This window comes from Chaetodon auriga, chromosome 10 (assembly GCF_051107435.1).
Source record: "Chaetodon auriga isolate fChaAug3 chromosome 10, fChaAug3.hap1, whole genome shotgun sequence".
NCBI classification, from domain to species: Eukaryota; Metazoa; Chordata; class Actinopteri; order Chaetodontiformes; family Chaetodontidae; genus Chaetodon; species Chaetodon auriga.
Genome location: NC_135083.1, coordinates 16,884,871 through 16,908,218, shown reverse-complemented (window position 1 = coordinate 16,908,218; position 23,348 = coordinate 16,884,871). Strand labels below are relative to the sequence as shown.

At 40.8% G+C, this 23,348-nt stretch overlaps 2 protein-coding genes across 3 annotated transcripts in view; one reads left to right on the top strand and one right to left on the bottom strand.

Moving 5' to 3' along the window:
• Positions 1 to 12,477, bottom strand: part of pex14 (peroxisomal biogenesis factor 14) — a 47,247-nt gene extending 34,770 nt beyond the window's left edge. The window contains exons 1-2 of one of the 2 annotated variants that reach the window (XM_076741494.1): positions 12,394 to 12,477; positions 10,683 to 10,733 (exon numbers count right to left, since the gene is read on the bottom strand). In XM_076741494.1, the coding sequence (XP_076597609.1) occupies positions 10,683 to 10,733; positions 12,394 to 12,429 (87 nt within the window). In that variant the 5' untranslated portion in view covers positions 12,430 to 12,477. The remainder of the gene's footprint in view (positions 1 to 10,682; positions 10,734 to 12,393) is intronic. The other variant, XM_076741495.1, reaches the window with a different exon arrangement.
• A 3,246-nt stretch (positions 12,478 to 15,723) lies between these two features.
• dffa (DNA fragmentation factor, alpha polypeptide) lies at positions 15,724 to 21,953 on the top strand. The gene is made up of 6 exons (XM_076740071.1): positions 15,724 to 15,993; positions 17,023 to 17,181; positions 17,281 to 17,435; positions 17,632 to 17,836; positions 18,754 to 18,881; positions 19,588 to 21,953. Exons 1-6 carry the CDS (start codon positions 15,900 to 15,902, stop codon positions 19,810 to 19,812), a joined length of 966 nt encoding a protein of 321 aa, XP_076596186.1. The 5' UTR covers positions 15,724 to 15,899; the 3' UTR covers positions 19,813 to 21,953.
• The last annotated feature ends 1,395 nt before the right edge of the window (positions 21,954 to 23,348 follow it).

Sequence of the window (23,348 nt, the reverse complement as noted above, 5' to 3'; positions counted from 1 at the left end):
TTGAGGTCCCTCTTATATAGTGTTTCTAAAGAGGCGTGTAATGTACTGTGTTCTTCCTACAGACGGCCATGACCAATAATTTATCGAAAGAAACAGACTTTCTCCTAAATGTCTCCTAAAATGGAAAGATTTAATCAGATCAAAACACCAGAGGAGGTTAAAAAAAAAAAGCGTAATCAGAAAAGAATGTTGCACGTCACTTCTGCAAAGCACCCATACTTTTGTGACTACGTGAGAGACAGTGGTCAAAGTTTAGGCGTCAACACCCATCTGACCTCTACATCAACTCACGTGGTGACGGGGGAAAAATACATGTTTTACCCGGCTTGTCCAAAAGAGAGAGGCGAGGAGACAACCCACAATGAACCACTATAATGTCACATGGGTTGGCGTGTTACAGCGAAGGGGCTGAGTTGGCAAGCAGCTCAGCAGCAGACGCGCACCTGTTCTGACATTTTCTGTCGACCTTGACACAGAAAACACATGACAATGCCACTCTCTGCATTTCAGAAGTACAGGCTGTTTGACGAAGCCCCTTCACTTCCCCTTTTCTCGTCCCCATGATACCTAAAACTACTTTCCACGCAGTGCGGAGGGGGAGAAAACTATGACGAGGTCCTGTAGATGTGAGGAGGGACGGACAGGAGGAAAGTCACGTAGGGACAGTAAATAACAGGGAGAAACAGGGAGTTATAAGGGGGGGTGTACAAAAATCTGACAGACTCATAAAGAGTGTTGACTCTTTCCACAGGATTGCAGGCCACTAACACCTCTCTTAAAATCCCAAATTCCACACTAAGCACAACCTGGAAATGACAAAAAAAAAAGTCAACGTGTCTATCATTTCATTCTCACCCTTTCTTCTGAAGTTCATGACAGAGCCACAATGCATCCATCCATCTACTATTTTAATCAAAGAGAAAGCAAAGTACGGCTGCCAAGAGAGCTGCACAGGAAAACAAATGCAATCTTCCTGTTAATCACTGCATTAACAAGAAGTCGACAGTCTTGACGCACATACCAGGGAGGGGAGCCAGTCCAGGTGTTGGATAATTGTCAGTTGTGCCAGTGGCTACGGTTGCTTTTTTACTGTGCCAGCCTCTGTTTCACTGCTGGTCTACACTTGTGCCCCACCTTAATGATAGCTTTTAAAAGTCCTCTTTCTGCTGAAGACTGCATGCAGACACAAAGAAGTCTTGGCACAGGTTTCTCCATGCTGACTGTAGTGGACTATGGATGAAGGCGTTGACGTCCCGCTGTAATCAGTGCCAAGTGAAGTGTAGCTCAATTTTAGAAGAGGCACGGGGAAGTCTAATTTAAATGAAACGCCAAAAACCACTTGAAAACACATACAGGCTTTGTAACCTTTCTGAAAAACAAGCCCATATATCCTCTTTCTGGCAAACAACCATATATTAGAAACACATCACAGTAGCCCGAAAAACAACTTGCCAAGACAGCAACTTGTCAGAAATGATTCAAGTGTTTGTTTCGTTCAGAAATAAAACTCCTTCTGCCGCAGGTGAGGATAACGTCATTCTGAGAAGAGCAGATGAATTGCAGGCCAGGCTCAACTTTATAACACAGTGAAAACTTTACAGTTTACCGTCAATGCACCTCTGTATCACACATCTAAAGTTAGGCTAATTAGAGTGCAATATTTTCACTTAAGTGCTCTACTTTTGCAGAGGTTTACAGATAATTTATCTCAGATTCTGTATTCTGTCATTTTCATTTTAGTCTAGAGAGTAGCCCACTATCACTTTTTCAGATTCCCCAGATAAAGCCACAATCTCAGGGCCCCACACACAGAGAAACTCTGAAATCCCATTAGCATTTTGCTTTCATTATTTTTAATCAAACCCCGAAAACTGACACATATTAATTAATATCCATTACCAGTTTTTTGCCCCTCTCCCAGAGAAGACGTTGGGGGGGAAAAGAAGCAATTAACTTAACAAAATAATCAAAAAAATTGTTTCAGAAATCCCTGATAAATGTCATGTGAGGTCCCGTCTAAATGTAAGAAGTGTAATACATTCTTGCTGTCATATTCCATTAAACTGCTATTACAGTCTTGATAGAACTATTAGTCACTACATTATTAATAACATTAATGTATTTACATTTTTGGTGTACAAGCCTGCTTTCATGCAATAATTTATGAACCCGACTTCAGATATGTTATAACGTTCCTCATCTAGGCTCTTTTGTGTTTATTATTGATTGTGAAAACAGTCAAAATTCCAAGTCAAATCCCCCTCTGCCCTCCAAACCCACCCCCCTAATGTATTGGAGTGGGCTGTTTACATTAAAGGACTGAAATAAAGTGCATTTACATCTGAAGCATAACTTCATAATTTACATTCCAACATTTATTAGAGGTGACAAACGAGCATTTGGTCCACTCGTGCTTTTCCACAATGCAGCACTCATTCAATCCATATAAATTACAGCTGGGCTAGAGAGTGCAAGAGCAAATTATTTTATTATATTTATGCATGTATGACTCTATAGGGGGTTACTAAGACAAACAGGGAATTACTTGATTAGGCCAAGTGTGGTTAACAAAGAAAGAAATATGAGACTGAGGGTTGGGCCAATCAAATTTCAGCACTATTCAAATGTTTGGCCCTAATTCAACTCTCTAAAATACAGAGATTAGTGTAAAATCTTAACATCTACAAGATTAGTATAGTTATAAAAATAGTAAACTGCAGACTCTAATATCTTAGACACATTTTGCAGCAGACTGCTGTGTATTTTATAGAGCACAGAGAGCTATTTTAAGTATTGCTGTTTCAATAGCTTACCCTTAGCTGGAGCTAATATCATTCAATTAAAAGAAACTTGCCTAAAAGGCAGTATTATATTACATAATTAGACAGGGCAGCATTTTCAGAAGTGTAGTTACAAACGCACTGAGGGGATCCCAGCATTTGAACAAATATCTGGCGCTGTAGGGGAGCTTGCAGACAAATTAACAGCTAATAACTTACTGGGAAGCCAGATAAAAAGAGAAAAAAAATGTTCCCCAAAGTGTCAATTACAAATAATTTTTCGTCTGATTTCCACACTTGTGAAAGCCTGATGTGCTGAAAAGCATTTTTGAATAGTGTGCCAAAATCACATGTTGTTCATTTCTTTCTTTCTTTTTTATGTTTTTTTGTTACACACTGGATTCATTGAGAGAGAAATAATTCAGCATCAGCAGCGAGATTGTTTAGGATAGCTCTGAATGCGTAAGCATATGGCTCCCTTGTGAGAGCGTTTGCCGGTCAGAGAGGAGACGGACGGACAGACAGACAGACCTGTGCAGGGACAAGGGGAAACGAAGGGGGATTCAATCAAATTCATGTTCATTAAAATCAGAGGACATCACAAAAATGCGAAAGATGCTGACAAATCAAAGGGTCTCAGTACCTGAATTACCATAGTCATTTACTTATTAAAGCCAGGATGCTTCCTGTCAATCAAGAGCCATCACATTCTCCATTTGCGGCGGAAAGCCAGCGTAATTGCTTCTCATACTAATCAACACAACTTGTGTAATTATGCCTTGAAAGTGACATTGGAGGCTGAGAGCGATGTGAGCAGTCTTGACAGCAGAGACATCTCAGATTCATCGGGAGATTTCCAGCCTCGCTGCAAGGAGACAAGCCACTCTCAGACCAAGTTACTCACTCGAGCAGTTTACAACCATAAACACAAAGAAAAGATGATAAATCAAGCTGAAGTAATTACAAAGCAGAATACAGAGTATAAAGGAAGCTCAGCTCAATAAGGCCACTTTCCCAAGTATATTGAGGCAAAATGACTACGCTGTAATTAAACTGGTGTCGTATTTCTATCATTTCTTAAGTAAACATATTATGACAGTTCACTAAATTGTGGGAGAATAGGAAATTACAGCTCTGTTACCATGCTGTTTACATTAATATACTTGCTGAGACGAAAAACCCTACAAGTGAAGTCCTAAGCATTCATTAAAGTTTATTGAATTCGGCTTAATCACAGACTTTACATGTGTCTCCAAAATGAACTTTGCGTAAAACTAGCTTTAACATTCCTCTGAATGCTGGAAAACTATCCAAACCATATTCCCAGGCTGCATCTGTCACTAGTCACACTGCGGCCCAGCCAGGAAGGTCAGAGCGAGGTCAAATTACAGCTACAAATCAAGAGCCACGGGTCACGACATGGAACTCTAGCTACATAAAATATGAGCATTATTGACATACAGTGACAGCAGCTTCTTCTTCATTTGCTATGAACTTTACTGTGAATTAAAGGATTTTCAGTGCTCTCATCAGAATCCAAGATAAAAGCGCCATTGTCGGCGCTGGCGATGCAGATCTGGTCCGGCTCAGCACATGAGGCAGAAACCACAAAATAAATAAAATTTATAAAATGGTTTCGACTCATCTGTGCTCATCATTTTCAAAGGGGTGGGAGGAACCATCAGAAAAAAAAAGTCTCCGACATCAAATAGCACTCAACTGATAATTCTGGCATACTATGAGGGGAATAAGCGTAATGATTTCATCTGAGAACAGAAACGAAGATGAGAGATTTATGGCTCGTAAAAAGTTCAAACGCCAGAAAAACCAAAAATCCTTGTCTGTGTCATTCCTCACTCATGACCTCCAAACTTAAGCACATGTTGAAGAAAGTAGTAAAGAAATACTCTTTTGTGGCCAAATATGAGAAAAACAAGTACAGTTACTGACAAAGAAAAGAGAGGCTTTTACAGGAAAAGCCCGTGTGATTCACCCCCTGCGTTCAACTCTAATGAGTCAAAAAGTGTGACCTGCACTTAAACAAGAAGTCACAGCCAGAAGCTGTAAACTCATTTTCCCCATCTGAGCCAGCAACGTCGGCAGGACCTGGAAGATGTGCTCCGAGCATGCACGATAAATCTGACGTGAAATCATAATCATAAAAGCAATTAGCTGACCCTGCGCCACTCGTCCTTGGACATGACAGTGAGAATTCATACAGAGTCCTCTAAGGAGGACCGCTGCCGGGTTGGGCGAGGAGGGGAAAAAGTGCAACACAGCAACAATAAAATGGAGGGCCCTTCCTGTATCATTAACCACCGAAACAAACAGCGCATGATGCACAATGAGTGTTGTGCTGAGAAACAGCGAATTGAGCTTTTATGATTTTCAGAGAAGAGAAAACTTCACCACCACCACCGAAACAAGCCGCGGTACGCAGGTGTTCCACGCGCAAACCTAAGGCCAGAGGAAACTAAATACGACTGACGTCACGGCGTCGCCATCATGTCCCACGCCACTCTGCGTAGATCGCTCGGTGAAATGCAGTTTTCGGATCACATTCACAATAAGTTGACTTATTTGATACTAAACATGACAAGCTTCCCGCACGTGCCTTTGCTCCGAGCTCCTGTCGAGCATGCGGCATGTTTACAGCCGACGTGACAGGATACTGAATCTACTGACTGTGAAATGGCAGGTGATCAGATTTATTTGACTTTTCTCTTTCAAGGAGCGTGTTGGAATCTGAGAAATCTGTCTTCACACACCCTGGTATGTATGCACACACACACAGTTTCTCCCCATCACTTCCCACCCAGTAATTACAGCGAGGCCGAACTAGTGGCTGCCACCTAGTGACCGTCTTCTCCAATAATCATGAAATATCTCTATGGCTCGCGTCCCCACTCGGACCATAACTCTCCTTTACTGCAGACAGCTCCAATAAAGGATTACAATTACAATTAAAGTAATGAGCAAAGAGGAAAAAAGGAAAATCTCAGAGAAGGTTCCCTTGACTAACTAAATGGTAGCCTAGTTTCTTGACAGAATGGAGTTACCATACCAGACTCATTACTTGCTCCCATTTCTTATTCTGCCCCAATAATTAATTTGGAGCATGTTGAAACCCGGAGTCCTAAAAAATTAAAATAATGGTTTTAAAAGTGATGAATGTGAAATGAATTGAAAAGTGAATTACCAAATAAGAGATTAACTTCTTGTTATTTTTGCTTTATGGAGGTGGAAATGTAAAAGGCTTCAAGTCACTTAGGATGTACTGTAGTGTCAGATTTCTTTTTCTTTTTTTTTTTTTTTTTTGAAAATTGTACACGTCATATAATCCAGTGAGGGCAAAAAAAACACACACACACACACGCGCACACACACACACACACACACACACACACACACACACACACACACACACACACAGAGGACAGATTTTTTTGATAAAAGGACATATCTTTCCACTAACATATGTCCCATGCATAAAGTCATTAAGGACAAAAAAATAACGAAGTCAAGACGTGACGGTAACCTCTGACTTCCTGCTATCACCGCTGTGTTACATTTGTGTTACACCCACGCATAAGTGAAGAAGAAAAAAAAAAATCTCTTTTCAGAGTGAACATATGAGGAACATCTGTCTGCCGGAGACTCGCAAAGCTCAGCAGAAGATCCATCAGGGAGGGAGAGGTGAAACGAGGAGAAAAAGAGGCAGAGAGAGACAAAAGGGGACAGTAGCAGCGGTGGTGCCTTCATGTTGCCGGCTGGGCCGATTACTGTTGGCACATCCTCTACCAACCTGCCAGGTCCCCCACAACTCCTGCACTTAACACACTGTTCCTTTTACCCCCTCTATAGTATGATGGCTACTGCAGAGGGGCTACGGAAATTTGGAGACTGCTGAGCCAAAACAGATCACTTCAAAGCGGCTTATTTAACGCTTGCTAAATTTTTCATCACAGTCGCTTAATATCCTGGGGAAGGGGAGCTTTTGAAGTTGCTGTGAGACCGGGGATGTTCTTCTTACAATTCTTTTTCCCCTCCCATTACCACCCTCCCTCTGCCGTACTAAAACCCCCAAACCTAAACACATACACACACTCAGTTAACATGATGTATGATGCATCCTCACACACAAACACTTTTTTTTTTTTTTTGACTCGTCAGCATGGGGAACGTGAAGGACAGGCCTAATTCTACCAGGGACCCCCCAAAAGAATTAGAATCCTATTTGGTGAGGGGTTAACTCTCCTGTAGATCAGCTGCAGACCCACACCATCCTTTCTACACGCACACACACCACACAGCTGAAAGTTTCTCAGTGCGTGGCAGCACATTGTGTGCACAAACACAGCAGAGGACTGGCTGGCTCTAGACACTCAATAAGTTAAGATATTAGTAATCATTTTGTTTTCACAGATAACACAATGGTTTGACCCAGTATATCCATTAGAACCGCAGAAATTTGTCAATTAATTGAGTTGCTGATTGGCAGAAAGTTAATCTTCAACAATTTTGGTAATCGATTAGTGATTTCAGTCCCTTTTCAAGCAAAACGGCTTCTCGACAGCGAGGATTTGCTGCTTTTCTTTTCATATATGATTAGGTCTGCAACTAACAATTATTTTCATTATGGATTAATCTGCCGATTATTTTCTTAATTAGTCGATTAGTTGTTTGGTCCATGAAATGATCAGTTTTCCCAAAGCCCAAGATGATGTTCACCAATGTTTTGATTTGTCCACAACTCAAAAATATTCCATTTACTGTCAAAGAGGAGGAAAGAAACTAGAAAATATGCTCATTTCTGAAACTTGGATCAAGAAAACTTTCTTTTTAAATAGCTGGTGATTAATTTAATAGTTGATAAGTAATTGGTTATATATATATGATAGCAATATGAACATTTCTGGACTGATGGTCGGATAAAACAAGGAATCTGAAGACTTTAACTGTTAAATTATGAAGGGCGTTTTTCAGTCTGGTCTGACATTTTATAGAGAAAACGATGAATTGATTGCTCAAGAAAATAATCAACAGATTAATCAATAATGGAAATAATTCTTCAGCTGGAACCCTGATTTCTGTATGAACAACGAAATGGTACTCTCTGATTGTACTTTCATGTATTTTTTAATCTAAACTGCAGTTTCTGAGAAAATAATTCAGTAATATCTTCTTATATATTATTATTCATATACGTATATATTACACATATTTCATCATATAGTAATAGTGAAGTGTGTGTGACGGCCAAGCAGGTATTCACTTTCATTTCACTCGGAACAATTAACTTCAACAATTCTAATGACTTTATCGAAAATGCAGCCTTTAGGGTGAGGAAAATTGATTTCAATACATGTCACATGCATTAAAATACGCATTCACATGTCACTTTGCTGCTCACATACATGTGAACAACAAAGTGACAACCTATACAATATCTAGTTCCACGTCACGATATACTCTGATGCTATTACATCAATGTATTTTTCTGGGTTCAGATCTGACCCTGTTCTTTTATCATGTGATCAAAAGGGTTTATACACATATAATTATTGTTGTGATGTGTTTGGGTGGATCTGAAGGCACTGAGGACAGAGTGATTGGAGGAGACGGCGGGTGAGCACAGAGCGTCACTGCAGGGAGAAAGCACAAAGACTAGGGAGACACCGGCAAGAAACTGGCAGGGGTAATGGCCATGGCAGCGATGAGTGGAAGGTGGGAGGGGGTTGGGGGCTTATAGATGGAGACGAAGAGAGCCGGGGTGAGAGTGAGCAAAGAGCAGCGCCAGAGGCAACAGCAGCGGCTGGCAGCGACTGGTATACCAGTCAACTACGGAACACACACTCACACGGTCCCTCTTTTTTTTCCTCTCCCTAACTGCAGGTCCAGACCTGCCCCTCTGGCCTGGATGGTGGCAGAGGCTGTGGCACTGGCCCCTGAGCTGGGCCCTCTTGCCACAGAGGAGAGCCCGTGCCTTGCTGTGTGCCAGGGCCTGCTGATCTTGGCGAGGTGAGTCAGAACCTGTTAACATGACTGGTGTCCCCAGCCTGACACACTGGCTTGTCTGACATGCACATGTGCACATAAATGTTATACAAACGTGTGTGCTCTCTCTCTCTCTCCCTCTCTCTCTCTCTCCCCTCCCAACCCTGCCAGCACTCCCTTTCCTCTCATCCAGATAAAATCCTTTCAGACACAAATTTCAATTATTCACCTCATCCAAATAATGCCATGTGACAAGAATTATCCCTACTGTAATAATCCACTTAACTGGGAAAGAGCAGCTCATCAAAAAGAGAAAGGAGAAAAGGGGTTGGAAGTGAGGGTGGTGGTGGTGGGGGAGACTTGTCAACCAGTCTCGAATCAGGACCCTCATAACAAGAATTTCTTCCCTTTTTGAGGAGGCAGTCTTGAAGCGCACTGGGATGATGAAATTGAAGTAAATTGAAAGAAAGCCTGGGAGAATGCTCCCACAATCAATAACCCCAGGATTAAATTAGCCTTGGCATGAAGGGATGATGGGGGGAGGATGAAGAGTGAATGGTGGTGAATGACATTGAGACATGTAGGCTGAACAATACAGCACTCCTCTAACCTGGATGCTGTGTCCATACAAGGACAGTGAGTGTACCTGTGCTGTATTCCATACCACTTAGCAATAAGACAGTCCCGGGTGTCGTTGCCATCACTTGAGCCGCCTTATGAACGCTTTCCTTCACACGTCATTGAAAAGCAGCGGATGTTTAAATGTTGCTGGCTTTGCATGTAACGTGGACAACTTATGAGGACTATGGCTTGCATAGCAAAAAGGAAACCACTGTTTTTCAACTTTTCCCTGAGCTGTGTCTTCAGACTACTCTGCTCTAGAGACCCTGAGTTAAGGGGGGGGGGTGGGGGGGGGTGGCTCATTATTCATTGAGTATTCCATAATATTTCTATCACGTATAGCCGAATATTTAAAATATACAACTGTAATGCAGCAGTGAAGCAATATTTATAGATGCTGTGACATTTAAATATATCTTTGTCCTTATTCATTCTTCAAGAATGAATAAGGACACATTCTTTTGCTTTTTGTGGGCGCAGGCATGGCGTGTGACTAAGAAATACTCCATAGCTGACAGAAGTTTGTTTATACACTGTATTCTTTTTTTTCTATTTGTGACATCTGACTATTGGCAAACCAATTCAAAATCTTCCTGGACCAAACTGTGGGTCGTGACCCAGAGTGAAAAACAATGGGCTAAACTAAGGACCACAAAGCTATGTGGGAAACGTTTTATCCTAAACATGATTAAAGCAACCGTGAAACCATTGTCACTGCTAAAATAGACCTTTCTACATGCTTTTGACTCTCCAGAGAAAACAAACATAAAGTACACTCTCATTATGGGCTTGGGGACATCAGTGTGGTGCTAAAGTGACTGGCTGCTAATTGGAAGCCTTTAACACTTCATCTCGCTGGGAATGCATAATATCACCTGATTAGGGAGGGAAAAGTAGTTTGTTGATGAAAAGATGAAAACAAACTTCTTTAAGTCACCAGCTCATAAAAAAAACAAGCTCAATGTTTCCTAAAACCATGCAGCTGATATCACTGATTAGCAGAAAATCAGAGCAAAGGGACTGACCACTGAAATCAGCTGAAAGCGTTTAAGAAGGCACATACTCTGATAGCACGTGGTCGAGAATCATGGCATGTGGCATTTATCAAGATCTGAAGATGTTCATGTACTAAAGACCAAATTAAAATCGACTATCGTTTGATCCAAACCAACTACACCCATCCAACATGCACTTACATCAAACAGGCATATTTAAATTCCTCTCTTATTCTAGTGCATATTACCGTATCAGCCCAGTAATTTGGTTTAAATACTAAATCCTTACCAGTGCTTCTCTGGGGGGAACTGCCGCAGCATCTCCAAGCGGAAGGCCAGGCTGAGAAGATAAATGAAGACTTGTGTTAGAGTGCCATCTAGTGGAGGACAGAGACTATGCAGGCTTAATACAACAGTACTTAGATAGGAACTAGAGCAAATCAGTAGATCTATCTTTCTAAATATCTTTCTATCAATCTGACAGATTAATGCTACTGAAATTTACTAAAGACTGATTAAATAGTTTAAGACGTGAACATCTTTATCATATATTTGAATGCAACAAACACCTTCCAACTTCTCAGTCTGGACAGCAACATCTCTGACATGACTGTCATTAACAATTACAGGACAATTTGCTGAATGCACCTAAATATCTAGTTATGTAAGTGGAATGAATACATTTGCTCTGCATGTGTTTGGTCTTCTATGGGCCAATATAAAGCTGAGTAGTAATGGAGATCAAAATGCATAACCTGGACATGTGCATTATAGGGTCTACATATTATTGGATGGATATCTGTTGCTCATGCACTTGTTTATTGATTATTATGGAAGTAGTACTAGTTAGGGCTGCAACTAACAATTTTCACTGTCGATTAATCTGTCGATTATTTTCTTGATTAATTGTTGATCTGTTTGCTCTATAAAATATTGGAAAACAGTGAAAAATGTCAAACAGTGCTTCCAAAGACCAAGATAATGTCCTCAAATGTTTTGTTTTATCCACAACCAGAAGATGTTTTGTTTACAGTCATAGACATATTAATAATCAGAAAATATTCACATTTAATAAGCAAGAATGAAAGCATTTAGACTTTTTAAATTACTCAAATGAATAATCAATAGTTGGACTTTAACAGTTAAGAACTAAAGGATTAATCAGTCCATCGTTGCAGCTCTAGTGTTAGTAGTAGGTACTATGAAAACAATAATAAATTGTTTAGCAAATATTAGCAGGCATGACAAGTATGAATTGAGTTTTAAACAGAATTTTCTTTTCTGCTTTATCTGTTTTTGGATTATGTCAACATTAAGTCCACGTTTGATTCAGCTTTGAACTATACATACTTCAATTTGGATAGCATTATGGTATGTGTGTTTGCTGAAAAGCATTAGATGTAAGTGTTAGCAGCAAAGTGTACATCTGTCACTGGCGAGGTGTATGAGGCACAGCTTTCTAGAACAGTTGCTTTTTCGCAATAGTCAATGCTTGTCAGCAGTTTAAACCAACACCGTGTGAGCAAAGAGCCGAGCACAAACCACCAGGCTTGTTTGATGAACAGTGACCTTTCCACATCTTATGATTAACTGCACATAACAGCACACACACACACACACACAGAGACACACACACACACAACGCTGCATGGCCAAGTGGAGGGACGTACATTTGGTCTTGGTAAATAGCTAACCTACTCGGTAACCGAGACACATCAGCTTTGGCAACCTGTGTTAAAACCCAAGAACCTCAGCTTGACCTTTCGTGGCCACATGTGAACACGAGAGTGTCTCTGAGGCAACTTTTGAAACGTTGCAGGAGATAACAGTTAGCTAGCATGCTAACTAGCAAGCATGCTAACATTCGCTAGCTGAGCAGTTATAAAAGTCAGTAACTAAAATGGTGACATTCAGGGGTCAACAAATCCAAACGCATTATAAGAGTTCACTGTCGTATGCGGACATCAACGGGTAAATGTTTTAGTTGCATAAAAGTAGACCTGTGCTGGTAGATCAGGTTGATCGGTGGATGCCATCTTCCTCCCCTTGTTTGCTAAGAGGCTGTTCGAGTGAACAGCGCTCGATTACTTGGTCTGAAGGATACCAACCGTCCCGATTGGTCATAGAAAGTGTTCAGTATGAGCACAGCCGAGCACACACGACGGCTTCATTTAATCTTACCTGGAGACCCTTGTGTTTACAGGCAACATGTAAGCCCATTATCGACTGAATTGATAGACGTCTTGATAATAAAGCAACGTAATATAAATAATAATACAAAAAAACTTTGGTAAAACTATATTTTGACACAGGCCAGGGCCCCTGTACAAGACGGTCCCAGTAAATTCGGAGTGCGTTTTCCCACGTAAATTGTGATTAATTGACTTGTCCCACTTTGTCCGTCTGGTATTCCAATCTTGCCTCGAAGTCTGACTGCTCCAAGACAACCTTGTTAATCAAGGCCAAATATGATTTATATATCCTTATGTAAGCTGTAATAATTTATTAATGGAACATTAACTTTCATAATTGCCATTAATCGACACGTTCAAAGAAATGAAATTAGCTACTGAGACCGTAATGTCTAGTAGAAAGACAATACTGTCTTTATATTGTATTTTCCGAGGTGACAGACACATTTTGAGTTTGTCTTTCTTGAAGACAGAGCTTTGGAATCAGCATCGCCATCAGCAGCTAACCTTAATTACGAAGCACTCTGACGTTTGGTTTATATTATTTGTCTCATCACTTACAAGCTTACTCTAGTCAAATAGCGAGACAGATTTGTGAGTTTATCTCTTGCTTCTTGTTGTTTTGATTAACGTCCCTTATTTTTAGAGTACTTGCTCCTCTTTGTGTTTTTTTATTTATGCCAAGTGATTTGCAAATGACTGTTTATGTATATAATTCTCTATATACGATATATTATTTTCTATAAATCCCCCATATTTTGTTTTATTACATGTTTGCTATATCTATTTTGATGAAGTTATTATATTATATTATATTATATTATATTATATTATATTATATTATATTATATTATATTATATTATATTATTGTGTCCCAGACGACTTGTATGTCCTTACATTTTCTTCCGGCTTCATTTGGACGTACTAACCGTTCTGCTTGTCGAATATATAAAACTTCATTTCCCAGAGTCCGTAGCGTCACCGAAGTAGGACTCGGCGAGTGTGAAGCGGAAGTCGACATCGTTGTTGAAGGTTGTAGTCGTTGCTGAACGTTAAAACACCGGTCCTGACTCATTGATGGAGGTGGCTGAACACACGGCTTTAGTTTTGGATTTACGGACATCTAGGTTGGATTGTAGGAGCAGGAGTAGGTAATGTGGCGAGTATTTTGTAAGAATATGAGCCTTAAACACGATAACGCTAACCAGAGGGAGTATTGCACTCAAACCTTACTTAAGTAAAAGTAACTATTATCAACAAAATGTAAGTATCAAAAATAAAAGTACTGGTGCTATAAAATGGTCCTTGTCAGTGTTTTAATATGATGTCACTGGATAAATTTTCTGCTGCATTAATGTGTATGTTGCATTTTAGTGCTGCAGATGTTTAAGATTGAGCTCATTTTAGCTGTATACTGTTGGCTAGTTTAATCTACAGCAAAGCATCATAATGTATAAGATCAACACGTGTTTCTTAAAGGTCAAATTTTCACGAGCTCAGAAAAACAACCTCTTTTCAGCTTTGCTGGTTCATTTTCCAGGTAATCCAAGAGGGCTTTTAAATATTTTATTAATCTTAAAGATTTTCTCAGGCCCTCATGGACCACTTAATGCTCCAGTTTATCAGAAACATTCAAAATCACCACATTTGGAGATACATGGTTTTCACTGGACAGGCTGTTATCCCTTGCTAATAAATGGAAATTAAATAGTAAGCAGTAGTAGTAGCAGTAATTACTAAAGTAAAAGCTGAGTTAATGGTTAATACTTTTGTTAAGGAACACAGTTCTAATAATCTGTCTGAGGAGAGAAGAAGAGACAGAGAAAACAAAATCTGAAAACATGGAGGCCTTAAGGAAACGCTGAAGATGAACACTGTCCCATTTGGGTATCAAAAAGGGTGTTTGCTTGACGTGTGGCAGGAACATATGAAATATACAATATGTTGGTAAAACATTTTAGTGTAGGTTGAATTCATTATAAAAACTGCAATAAAGTGTAGCAGGAAGGTAGAATACCAGCAAGTTGGAAGGAGGCGGTTATTGTTCCCACCTGGAAGCCAGAGAGAGAAATTATAGACCAACAGCCATAAATATTAATATATTGCATGTGAACACATTGCAAATATGTAAACTGGTGGAATGTATGGTCTTCGTTTAAGATATTGTGAATGAATGTAAATAAAAGTTTGAAATGTGATGACATGTCTTATAGGGTTGGACTTGGGGGCCGATATTGCATCCATAAAATATATGCTGTATATGCAGCTTTGCCAAGGTTAGATTATGAGAGCGTCGGTTATGGATCACTTATCAAAAACTGGATTAGATATAATCAACGCTGGGGTGTATATTATGTATAGGAACGGTAAGACCTTCGCCTGTGCACCCTACAAATTGAGACAGGAGAAATGCCAGTGAGTTTATGCAGAAAACAGCTCCTGGTATTGCATGAATTTGAGAGGTCATGCAGATATGCACCCAACCAAAGAAGTGGTACAGGCCTGCTGGGAAAAGGTTTGATTGGACAGAAGATGCAACAGCAAGAGCCTTGAAAGTACATGAAAAGATGTTTAGTCCAACTGTGACGTGACCAATAATTACTGCTGGTAAAATGTTGGTTGATTTGGAATTTCTTCAAATTAAGGCAAGAAATAAAAGTCCAGATTTAGTGAGTGAATTTGATCACGATAAGTAAATGTAAATACACAGACCATGCAGGTTTTTACTGATGAATCGAAAAATCCTATAACAGATAAAGCAGGTCCTTCAGTTGCAGTTCCTAGCCACAGATAGTAATGACCAGTTTACTAATAGGACACAGCAAGCTGAAATGCATACTTGACAAATTATAGAGATGCAACAGGTCTTTGTGAACGCTGCAACACAGAACATGGAAAAGTGTTTGTTAGTTGCAGAAAAAATACATTATATGAAATGAAAGATAATAGTTAATAGGAGCAGGATTAAAGTGCATAATATGATTGATATGTGATCAGTGAAATCCGGAGAAATCCGACAAACCGGAAAGTGTAGGAGTTCACTCACCCCAGAAGATGGCAGTGTTGCTACACTTAGTGTGCCAGCAGCCGATAATACTCAGGGAAGAAGAAGAAGAAGAAGAAGAAGAAGAAGAAGAAGAAGAAGAAGAAGAAAGCGTAGGAAGAAGCACGAGAAGAAGAAGAAGGAAGAGTTCTCGGCGGAGGTTCCGTGTTCGAAACTGCTGAGGACGAGACAGTGAACGAGCTCTGCTGTCCGCATCTGTTAGTGTCCAGAGAAAGAAAGACAAACTCGTCCCTCCACCTCGAGCCTATAATGACAGATAGGAAACCGTGCAGGGTGTGTAATTTCACTCGGCAGAAGTCATATGGGCTGGCTGTCCCCTCCTTAGACGATCTGAAGGTAAAAGGTGAGTTGGAAAAGATGGACTTAAGTTTATAAACGTGTCCGAAGAGTGGCTCTCTAACTTTAAGACTCTTATTCAAATAAAAACTGCGTTTGAAGACAGAAACCCGGTCTGGTTTCATTGGTAACTGCATTTCGCGGTCTTTTTAGTTTGCATTGCTGTTTTACTTTGCATCGCTGTGTTTGCTGTTAAACGTTAACGTGAAAGTGAAACACCAACGATGAGCTGTCCGATGATCCTGTCAGGACCAACATTACCGCCACGGTGATCTTCGTGCACGCTTTAAGCTTACTTGTGTGCCATGATCTCACCAGCGAGCTGTGTGCAGCAACACTTTCATCGTGTTCAAACCTGCAGCAGCTGAACATGAGAAGTCAGGCAGCACTTCCTCCTGAGCTGCTCATTCCTGGGATGCTCGTCAGCAGGCGTTGCCCCGATCATTGCACTCTTCAGGGTCAGTCCATTAGAGGTGCTTGTATTTCTGCATCTGGGAAATACAGATGTGTTTTTGATGTCCATAAAGTTCTGTAACTGAGGATGCCATTGAAAAACTTCAGTGAGCAAATTCGCCTTTTTGATCTTTATGTATAAACTTATAAATTACTACCAACTGTGCTGTAACAGGCAGTGCTTAATTATGTTCATTAATTCCACCGGAGGCTTTGGTTCTGCTCACCAGGTGCTTCACATCCACTGAAATATGGATTTATCGTGGATATTAAATATGCACAATGTTGAAAGGCAAGCCTAAGGTTCAGCTAGCAGAGGGAGTAAACAGCAGGGTCCTGTTTGACAAACAGGAACAGCTGTGATGACAGAGGAGGTGACAGCTTAGATAGATTGGCTTGTTTTAGTACAAAAGTCTTTGGTATTTGCTTGAGTCAGCCAAAGATCAGTTGGTGGTTGTGTATGGTTGTCCTGTTTGTTTTGCCTCGGCGGCTGGCCGTATAATGAAAGTTCGCTGTGGCACTCATCATGAAGAATATTCACATAAGATCCGTAAAGTCTGTCCGTTCTTTCTTCCTCCCACAGGATGCGAGTTTCTCGGGTTCAGCTCCAGCGACCTGGTCACAGTGGTCCTCGAAGATGATGGGACGATAGTCCAGGATCAGGCCTACTTTTTGTGTTTACCCTCAAACACAAAGTTCATGCTGTTGCAGGAAAAGGAGACATGGTCCCCAGTTCGCAGGAGTAAGCAGGTTTACTTCTGCCGGAGATTTGTCTCCAGTCTGAAATGAGTCATGAAATGCATAGCCCTGTGTTTTGGTGCTAATTTGCTTTTCATTGTAGTGGATGGCGGCACGGCCTGGATGGCCAGGGAGTCCGTGCTGCTGGAGACCGACACTGTGGACACCTCCATTGCTGAAGCACCCTGGTGGGACCTGGCTCAGCAGCTGAAGCAGGACCTCGCCAGCATCATCCTCATGTCTGAGGCAGATTTACAGGTATTAATCTCTGTGACAGTGTTTGCTGTGTACCTATCCCAGCATGCACTGGTGACAAAACAAGGAAATTGTTGTACTTCTACTTCAGAACCACATTTCCCAGTAATCACCATCAGCTTTTTAATCTTAGTCCTGTTAAAGAATAAAGTAGTAATATAATTTGTTGAAGTATATTTTGTGTCACCTGCTGTTGCAGGCCTTAGTGGATGCTCCGTGCTCTGAGCTCGCCTCTGCTCTGGGCTTCCAAGAGAAGAAGGCCGAGGACCTCCAGGAGACACTGCAAGGGGTTTTGGACCGACGAGAGGAGGAGAGGCAGTCCAAGGAGTTGCTCCAACTCTACCTCAAAGCTGTGGAGAAAGAGGACAGACAGGAGGAAGAGCCAAGCCAGCCCAGCCAGGAAGGTACGGCTGTGTCACCATGTGGTGTATTTGAAAGAAAGATCAAGGACATTTAATTCTTGGCTTTTACCTGGTCATAGTATGGTTTCGTAGTTTGGACCGTGGCTTTCTGACACAGTATGAATTCATTTCACAGCACTAGTTATTCAGGAAAATCTATTACTGCGACTTTTGAACAGCCTGTCAAATAGTAAGTCTCAAGAGCCTGTTGATAACAGAAAAAATGCTGTGTAATATTCTCTGGCTCTTGACTTGTGCTCTGATGGGGCTTTTTTTCAGGATAATCTCTTTTCTTTCCTTTTATGATATTGTTTTTTGAAACTTAAAGCCAGGGCAGGTAATGTATTTTGGGAGCATTTTTAGTCTGTTGAAATTCTCGTTGCACCCCGACAGCAATCAATAAATCAAATGCTCCGACAAAAAAGGAAAAAAAGTTTGTTTTTAAAATGCCAGAGGTGCTCATGTATCTTATACTGTCCTAAAAACCTTTGAATGAATTGCTGTGATCAGAAAGCATACAGCAGCAAACCAAAATGATGAATAGTATCTTATGACTGTGTTGCCCTGCAGGAAGGTAATGATCCTAAAAATTCTTGTTCCGTAGATAACAGTCAGGGACAAAACTGACAAAATTTTAATCAGCGTGTGGGCTAACGGGAATCAAGAAATGTAAAAATAATTCTTGATCAATATCTACATGTATATTCAAGAATGCAAAACACCATTTATTTTCAGTAGATCCTTTTTTTAATAGATCCACATCCTTCAGTTCTTATATGTGCAACGAGGCAAAGTTGTGCTTGTGCCTTTTGGTCACTAGGTGGAACCATTGTTGAGCTGAATAATCCCACCTCTTGCTGGGATCTGTTATCATTTACACCCTCAATGATCCTGAAAGAGAACCCATTTTAATGTGCCAGGGCCTGACGATGAGGATTTGCCAGACGGGATGGAGGTGGACTCTGCATCTGGATTCATGTCCAGGACTCTGATGGTCCTGAAAGGCAAAACAAGCCCAGAGACCAGGCTGTCCACTGAGGATCTGCAGGTAATCCACTCACACTGCTGATCCAGTCTGCCTCAAAACATCCTCAGATGAAAATACCCCAAATTTGACATTCATACACGACGTGAATGTAGCTGCAAATCCCTTACAGAATCCAGTCCTAAAAAGTTTATACAGGTGATTGAGCCAGACCTGAGCAGCCAAGGTGCATTAAATGTCTCAGCAATGTGGGGCCACTCCTCAGCTGTCCTATTCTTCATCAAATTCTTATATTGTTCCTTCTGGCACAAGGCTTACGCTTTAACATGCCCTATCAAGTCCAGTAAACAGCTGGAAAATTGATGAAGCAATTACGTAAAACTGCAAGTCCTGATACAACACATCCATTCTTTATTAGTGACACAGTTCTGTTATATAAGCCAAAGGGTTTTCTTAGCTAGAATGCAAATGTAAGATTCTGTCCACTCTCTCCTGCATTAACAAGGAGAGCAAAACATTCAAAGCACCTGTCAGTATCATTCAGTCCAATACACCAAAACCTCTAATTACAGCCTCAAATCAACTCTTCTCTGACAGCGTCAACAAAGACTGAACGTTATATAAGCTTCACAAAGGATAGCATTTCTCACAGGGCTGTCTGGTTGGATTGCATAAGTTTGCAGATGTGTATATAAAAATGAGTCTGTATAAAGTCTGGCATGTTCACATTTTCAGCGTCTGATGTGAAGCCTCTTCCATGTGTCTTTAGATGGTAGTGAGCAGAGGGGTGGAGGCTATGGAGCAGGTGCTGGGCTGGGACAGCACCAGGACGACGGCGTTGCTGCAGGCCTGCGAGGCTGAGCTGACCAGACGTCTCCAGCAAATTCAGGCCGTGCAGTCCATCAGGAGCAATGCACAGCTGGACAGCAGCCAGCAGTCCGGTGAGAGGAGCGCGGAAGAGGGCGTAGAAGCGCCAGCCGAAGGCACCGACTAGGCCGAGGCTTCACCTGAGCAGAGACTGATAAGAATTCAACTACCTGCCCCAGGGTCCGTAGAATGGGATTTATCCTGTCGTACTGATAGTATCTTTAACGCTGGGAATCATGAATGTTAATGATGTTGACGTTTGCATCATTTTGTAAAACTTGCAAACCACTTGAATGCTTTTGCCTCAAGAGGAAGCAGAGTGATTTGCACAAGTCATGTTTATCAAAGACATGTTTGCATGAACCACTGGCACAAGCTTTTCGTTGGCTCCTTATTTTGATGCGTGCCGTGCTGTGAAAATAATCACAGGTAAAAAATATTCATGTGAAACTTAAAGCAATCGTTCAGAAATTTGGGAAATAACACTCACTCGCTTCCTGACTGAAAGTTAAATGAATATGGAGCTGGAGCCTGCTACCTTAGCTTAGCTCACCATAAAGAGTGGATATGGGGAGACGGCCAGCCTGGCTCTGTCTGAAGCTGCCAAATTCTGCCTACCAGCACCTCCAAAGATTACCAATTAACACCTTATATCTCCAGTAAACTTCAGTGATTGCCCAGCAGTCTCACCATGATTAGAAGACTCCAGGAAGTCACTACACCTGGCCAAGAAATAGTCCCTCACATAGCCTGTCAGTAAAACCACAATGTCATATTTAAACTTTGTTTTTTGAACAATGAAACAAACAGGATATAACGTGTGAATTGAGCTTCAGGAGTGCTCCTAGGTAGATTTTGTTAGCTTAAGATTTTATAGAAACTGTTCCTGTTGAATCGGCTCCCCAGTATTATTGTTTACATTACACTGCCAGTTAAAACTTTTTATTATCGGCTATTTATCAGCTACATATAGGTAAGAAATATACTTTTTTATTTTGTGTCTCTTGCAAATAATTTGCATTTGCGATCACTGAAATGACATTTACATCTTGAGTGTATGGGATCTTCATAGGGGAGGGTCAGCGCAGCAGCTCCTGCTTCTTATCTTCCCCTGTGAGTCTTTCTAAAAGACAGAAATGTTATGCTCCTCCTGCTGTGCTGTAGTTTTTATTTTTTTAGTTTATGTTCCTCATAGGGAACATAAACATTTTTATAAATATAAACTTGCCTAAATGTGCCATTTTCCTTTCCATTTTCTATCACAGTCCTCATGTATGTGCACCTTGGTGTGAAATGTCATCGTTAACTGGTGTGTGAGATCATTTAGGGATTATCTACATGGAAGAATGAATAGTAGAAATGCCATAATATGATGAGCACGGGGACTCCCACGGCACCGTGCCTCAGTAACTTGTACAGCACTACGTTAGAGTGACATGGAGTACAGACACTGAAAGCAGGATCCTGCTGAGAGGAACATTTTCTCTGAGATATATGCAAATGCTGACATCTACCAAATGGATTTGGGTAAAAGCTAAGTTTGCACGAGTACATACATCTATTTGAGTGGGATACATAGACTAATTCATCATTCTAACAATAAAAAGTCAGACAAGAGAACACGTATGGCACTTCATCTATGCAAGCCTCACTGAGCACATTACAGAGGGATCTTATGGGAAAGAGAGACATCGCTTCATCTATTACTTACGTAAAACCAATATTTCATTGAGACCATCTATTACATGCTCTCACTGAAGTTATGTATCAGTCTAGTGGCTGTGTGTTGTAAGACAGTGTGTGCAGGTCTGTGTGACTCATAGGCCATGTTGAAGATGGCCTTTGCCGTGCCTGTCATCTCATCATCGGTCTTGTGAACAATGAACACAAATGAGACTGAATTTGTGGAAGGATAATCTTTTTGTCTTGTGGTGAGATTGAGGTGTTACTATGGGCTTGCACTTTAGTACTACATACAGGGAAAAGTGGGCCACTCATGAAGAGCTTTTTACTCAATATTGTCCATTTACGTCACAAACACGAGCCTCAGCTCGTCACTCGGTTTCACCAAAAATAACCTGTCACTCTGCTGGTCTGTAACCCTGAAAGAATTGTTCCTCAACATGTTCACATTTTGTATTTTAATTTAAACAACAGATGTCACACAGGGACGTTGCCTGGGTCTGTACAGTATGTGATTTCCTTTTCTAAACGTGTCGAGTGGTGGTACGAGGGATTTTCTAAAATAAACTGGCCCTCAAATTTTTCAAACAACTGCTGCTGCGTCTGTTTTTATTCATGATTATTAAATGCATGTAGAAATACAGACATCACTGACCAACTCTGCTTCATCTGAAGACTTAATCAAAAGCTGAGTATTGTGTAGTGAGACAGAAATTAAGGTTGGTTTGTTAAACATTTTTATTAGTGAAAATACAGGCAGACCACAATTGTTCTGCATTTAACATTTTTCAGCAATACTGATAACAACAAAATGCAAACAATAAGACTGAAAGAGGAAAAAATAATGCTCTAAAAATTATACTGTTTGCTCTCCTTTAAAATAACAACGAGGGCACAGAAAGACAAACAACCCCTCTTTGCACTTAAACCACAAAATCATTGAACAGTAAACAATAGTATGAAAGTGTGTGAGGATGTAAAATAAGATTAAGTCCAGAAAGTAAAGCAGCATTTCAGCCATCACATCTGAGGTAAGGTAAGGCATCAGTGGGTCTTTGTGATGCGTTGAGGAGGATCTTCTCTGGACTGCAGTTTGATGTCACTTCATTGATCCTGTGTCTTTGTGTGGGAGGGAGGTCGGATCCCCCTCCATGTCTCCAAGGATCCACAATTTATAATCCTTTTTGGATTTTTAGATATTTGGATAATTTGGGAAATGACACATCATACATAAGTAAATGATACAAATTTGAAATTACACATTTCTGGCAAGCAGGTGGAATATGATTAAATCTGTTCATCTTAGCAGGTGTACAGTAGGTTTTGTACAAGATATTGAGTTTAAAACATTTGAGCTTTCTCTGAAAGTCTGTGCCAGTCAGCATCACCGTGAGCAATTTAAATCCAACCACCTTTTGTGTTTTCTAAGAGCTCTTTCACATTCAGGACAATTATTGTTGAGAATATCGTAAATAGCTGACGTTATACCTCTGATTGGAAGGCGTTGGGCAGCTGTTTCTCCAGAGGGGTCTCCCCACTGTCTGATTTGCAAGTACTTAAACAGGTTGTGTTGAGACAGATTGTATTTTCGGAACAGTTGCCGGAAACGAGAATATTCCTTCAGTCTATAAATCTCCGTCCATTTTAATGGTTTTAATGACCCAACTTTGAGCGCGATGGGATATTTGGGTTGTTCCAAAGTGGGCTGTTTTTAAAGAGTGACCCTTAAAAAAAACACTACATCTTCTAACCATGAACATCCTCCATTTCTCTGTCTTCACATACACTGGGTTCATACACAAGATGCTGGGTTGTCAAGAGTATCGTGATGGGCCTATTAGCTGTAAGCCTATTGGGTGCATGTTGCTGCCAGATATTTTCCAACTGATGGTTAATGGGTTTCCTGGTGTGCGTAATTCCTGTGGAATTGGCTCCAACTAGGCTGAACAGTTAGAAGTGAGTCTGATATGGGAGCAGTCG

Coding starts and splice junctions, on each gene's coding strand:
- dffa (XM_076740071.1), top strand. CDS start 15,900: ATGACAGATAGGAAACCGTGCAGGGTGTGTAATTTCACTCGGCAGAAG. Junction 17,182..17,280: donor ATGGTCCCCAGTTCGCAGGA/GTAAGCAGGTTT, acceptor TTTTCATTGTAG/TGGATGGCGGCACGGCCTGG. Junction 17,837..18,753: donor AAGCCAGCCCAGCCAGGAAG/GTACGGCTGTGT, acceptor TTAATGTGCCAG/GGCCTGACGATGAGGATTTG.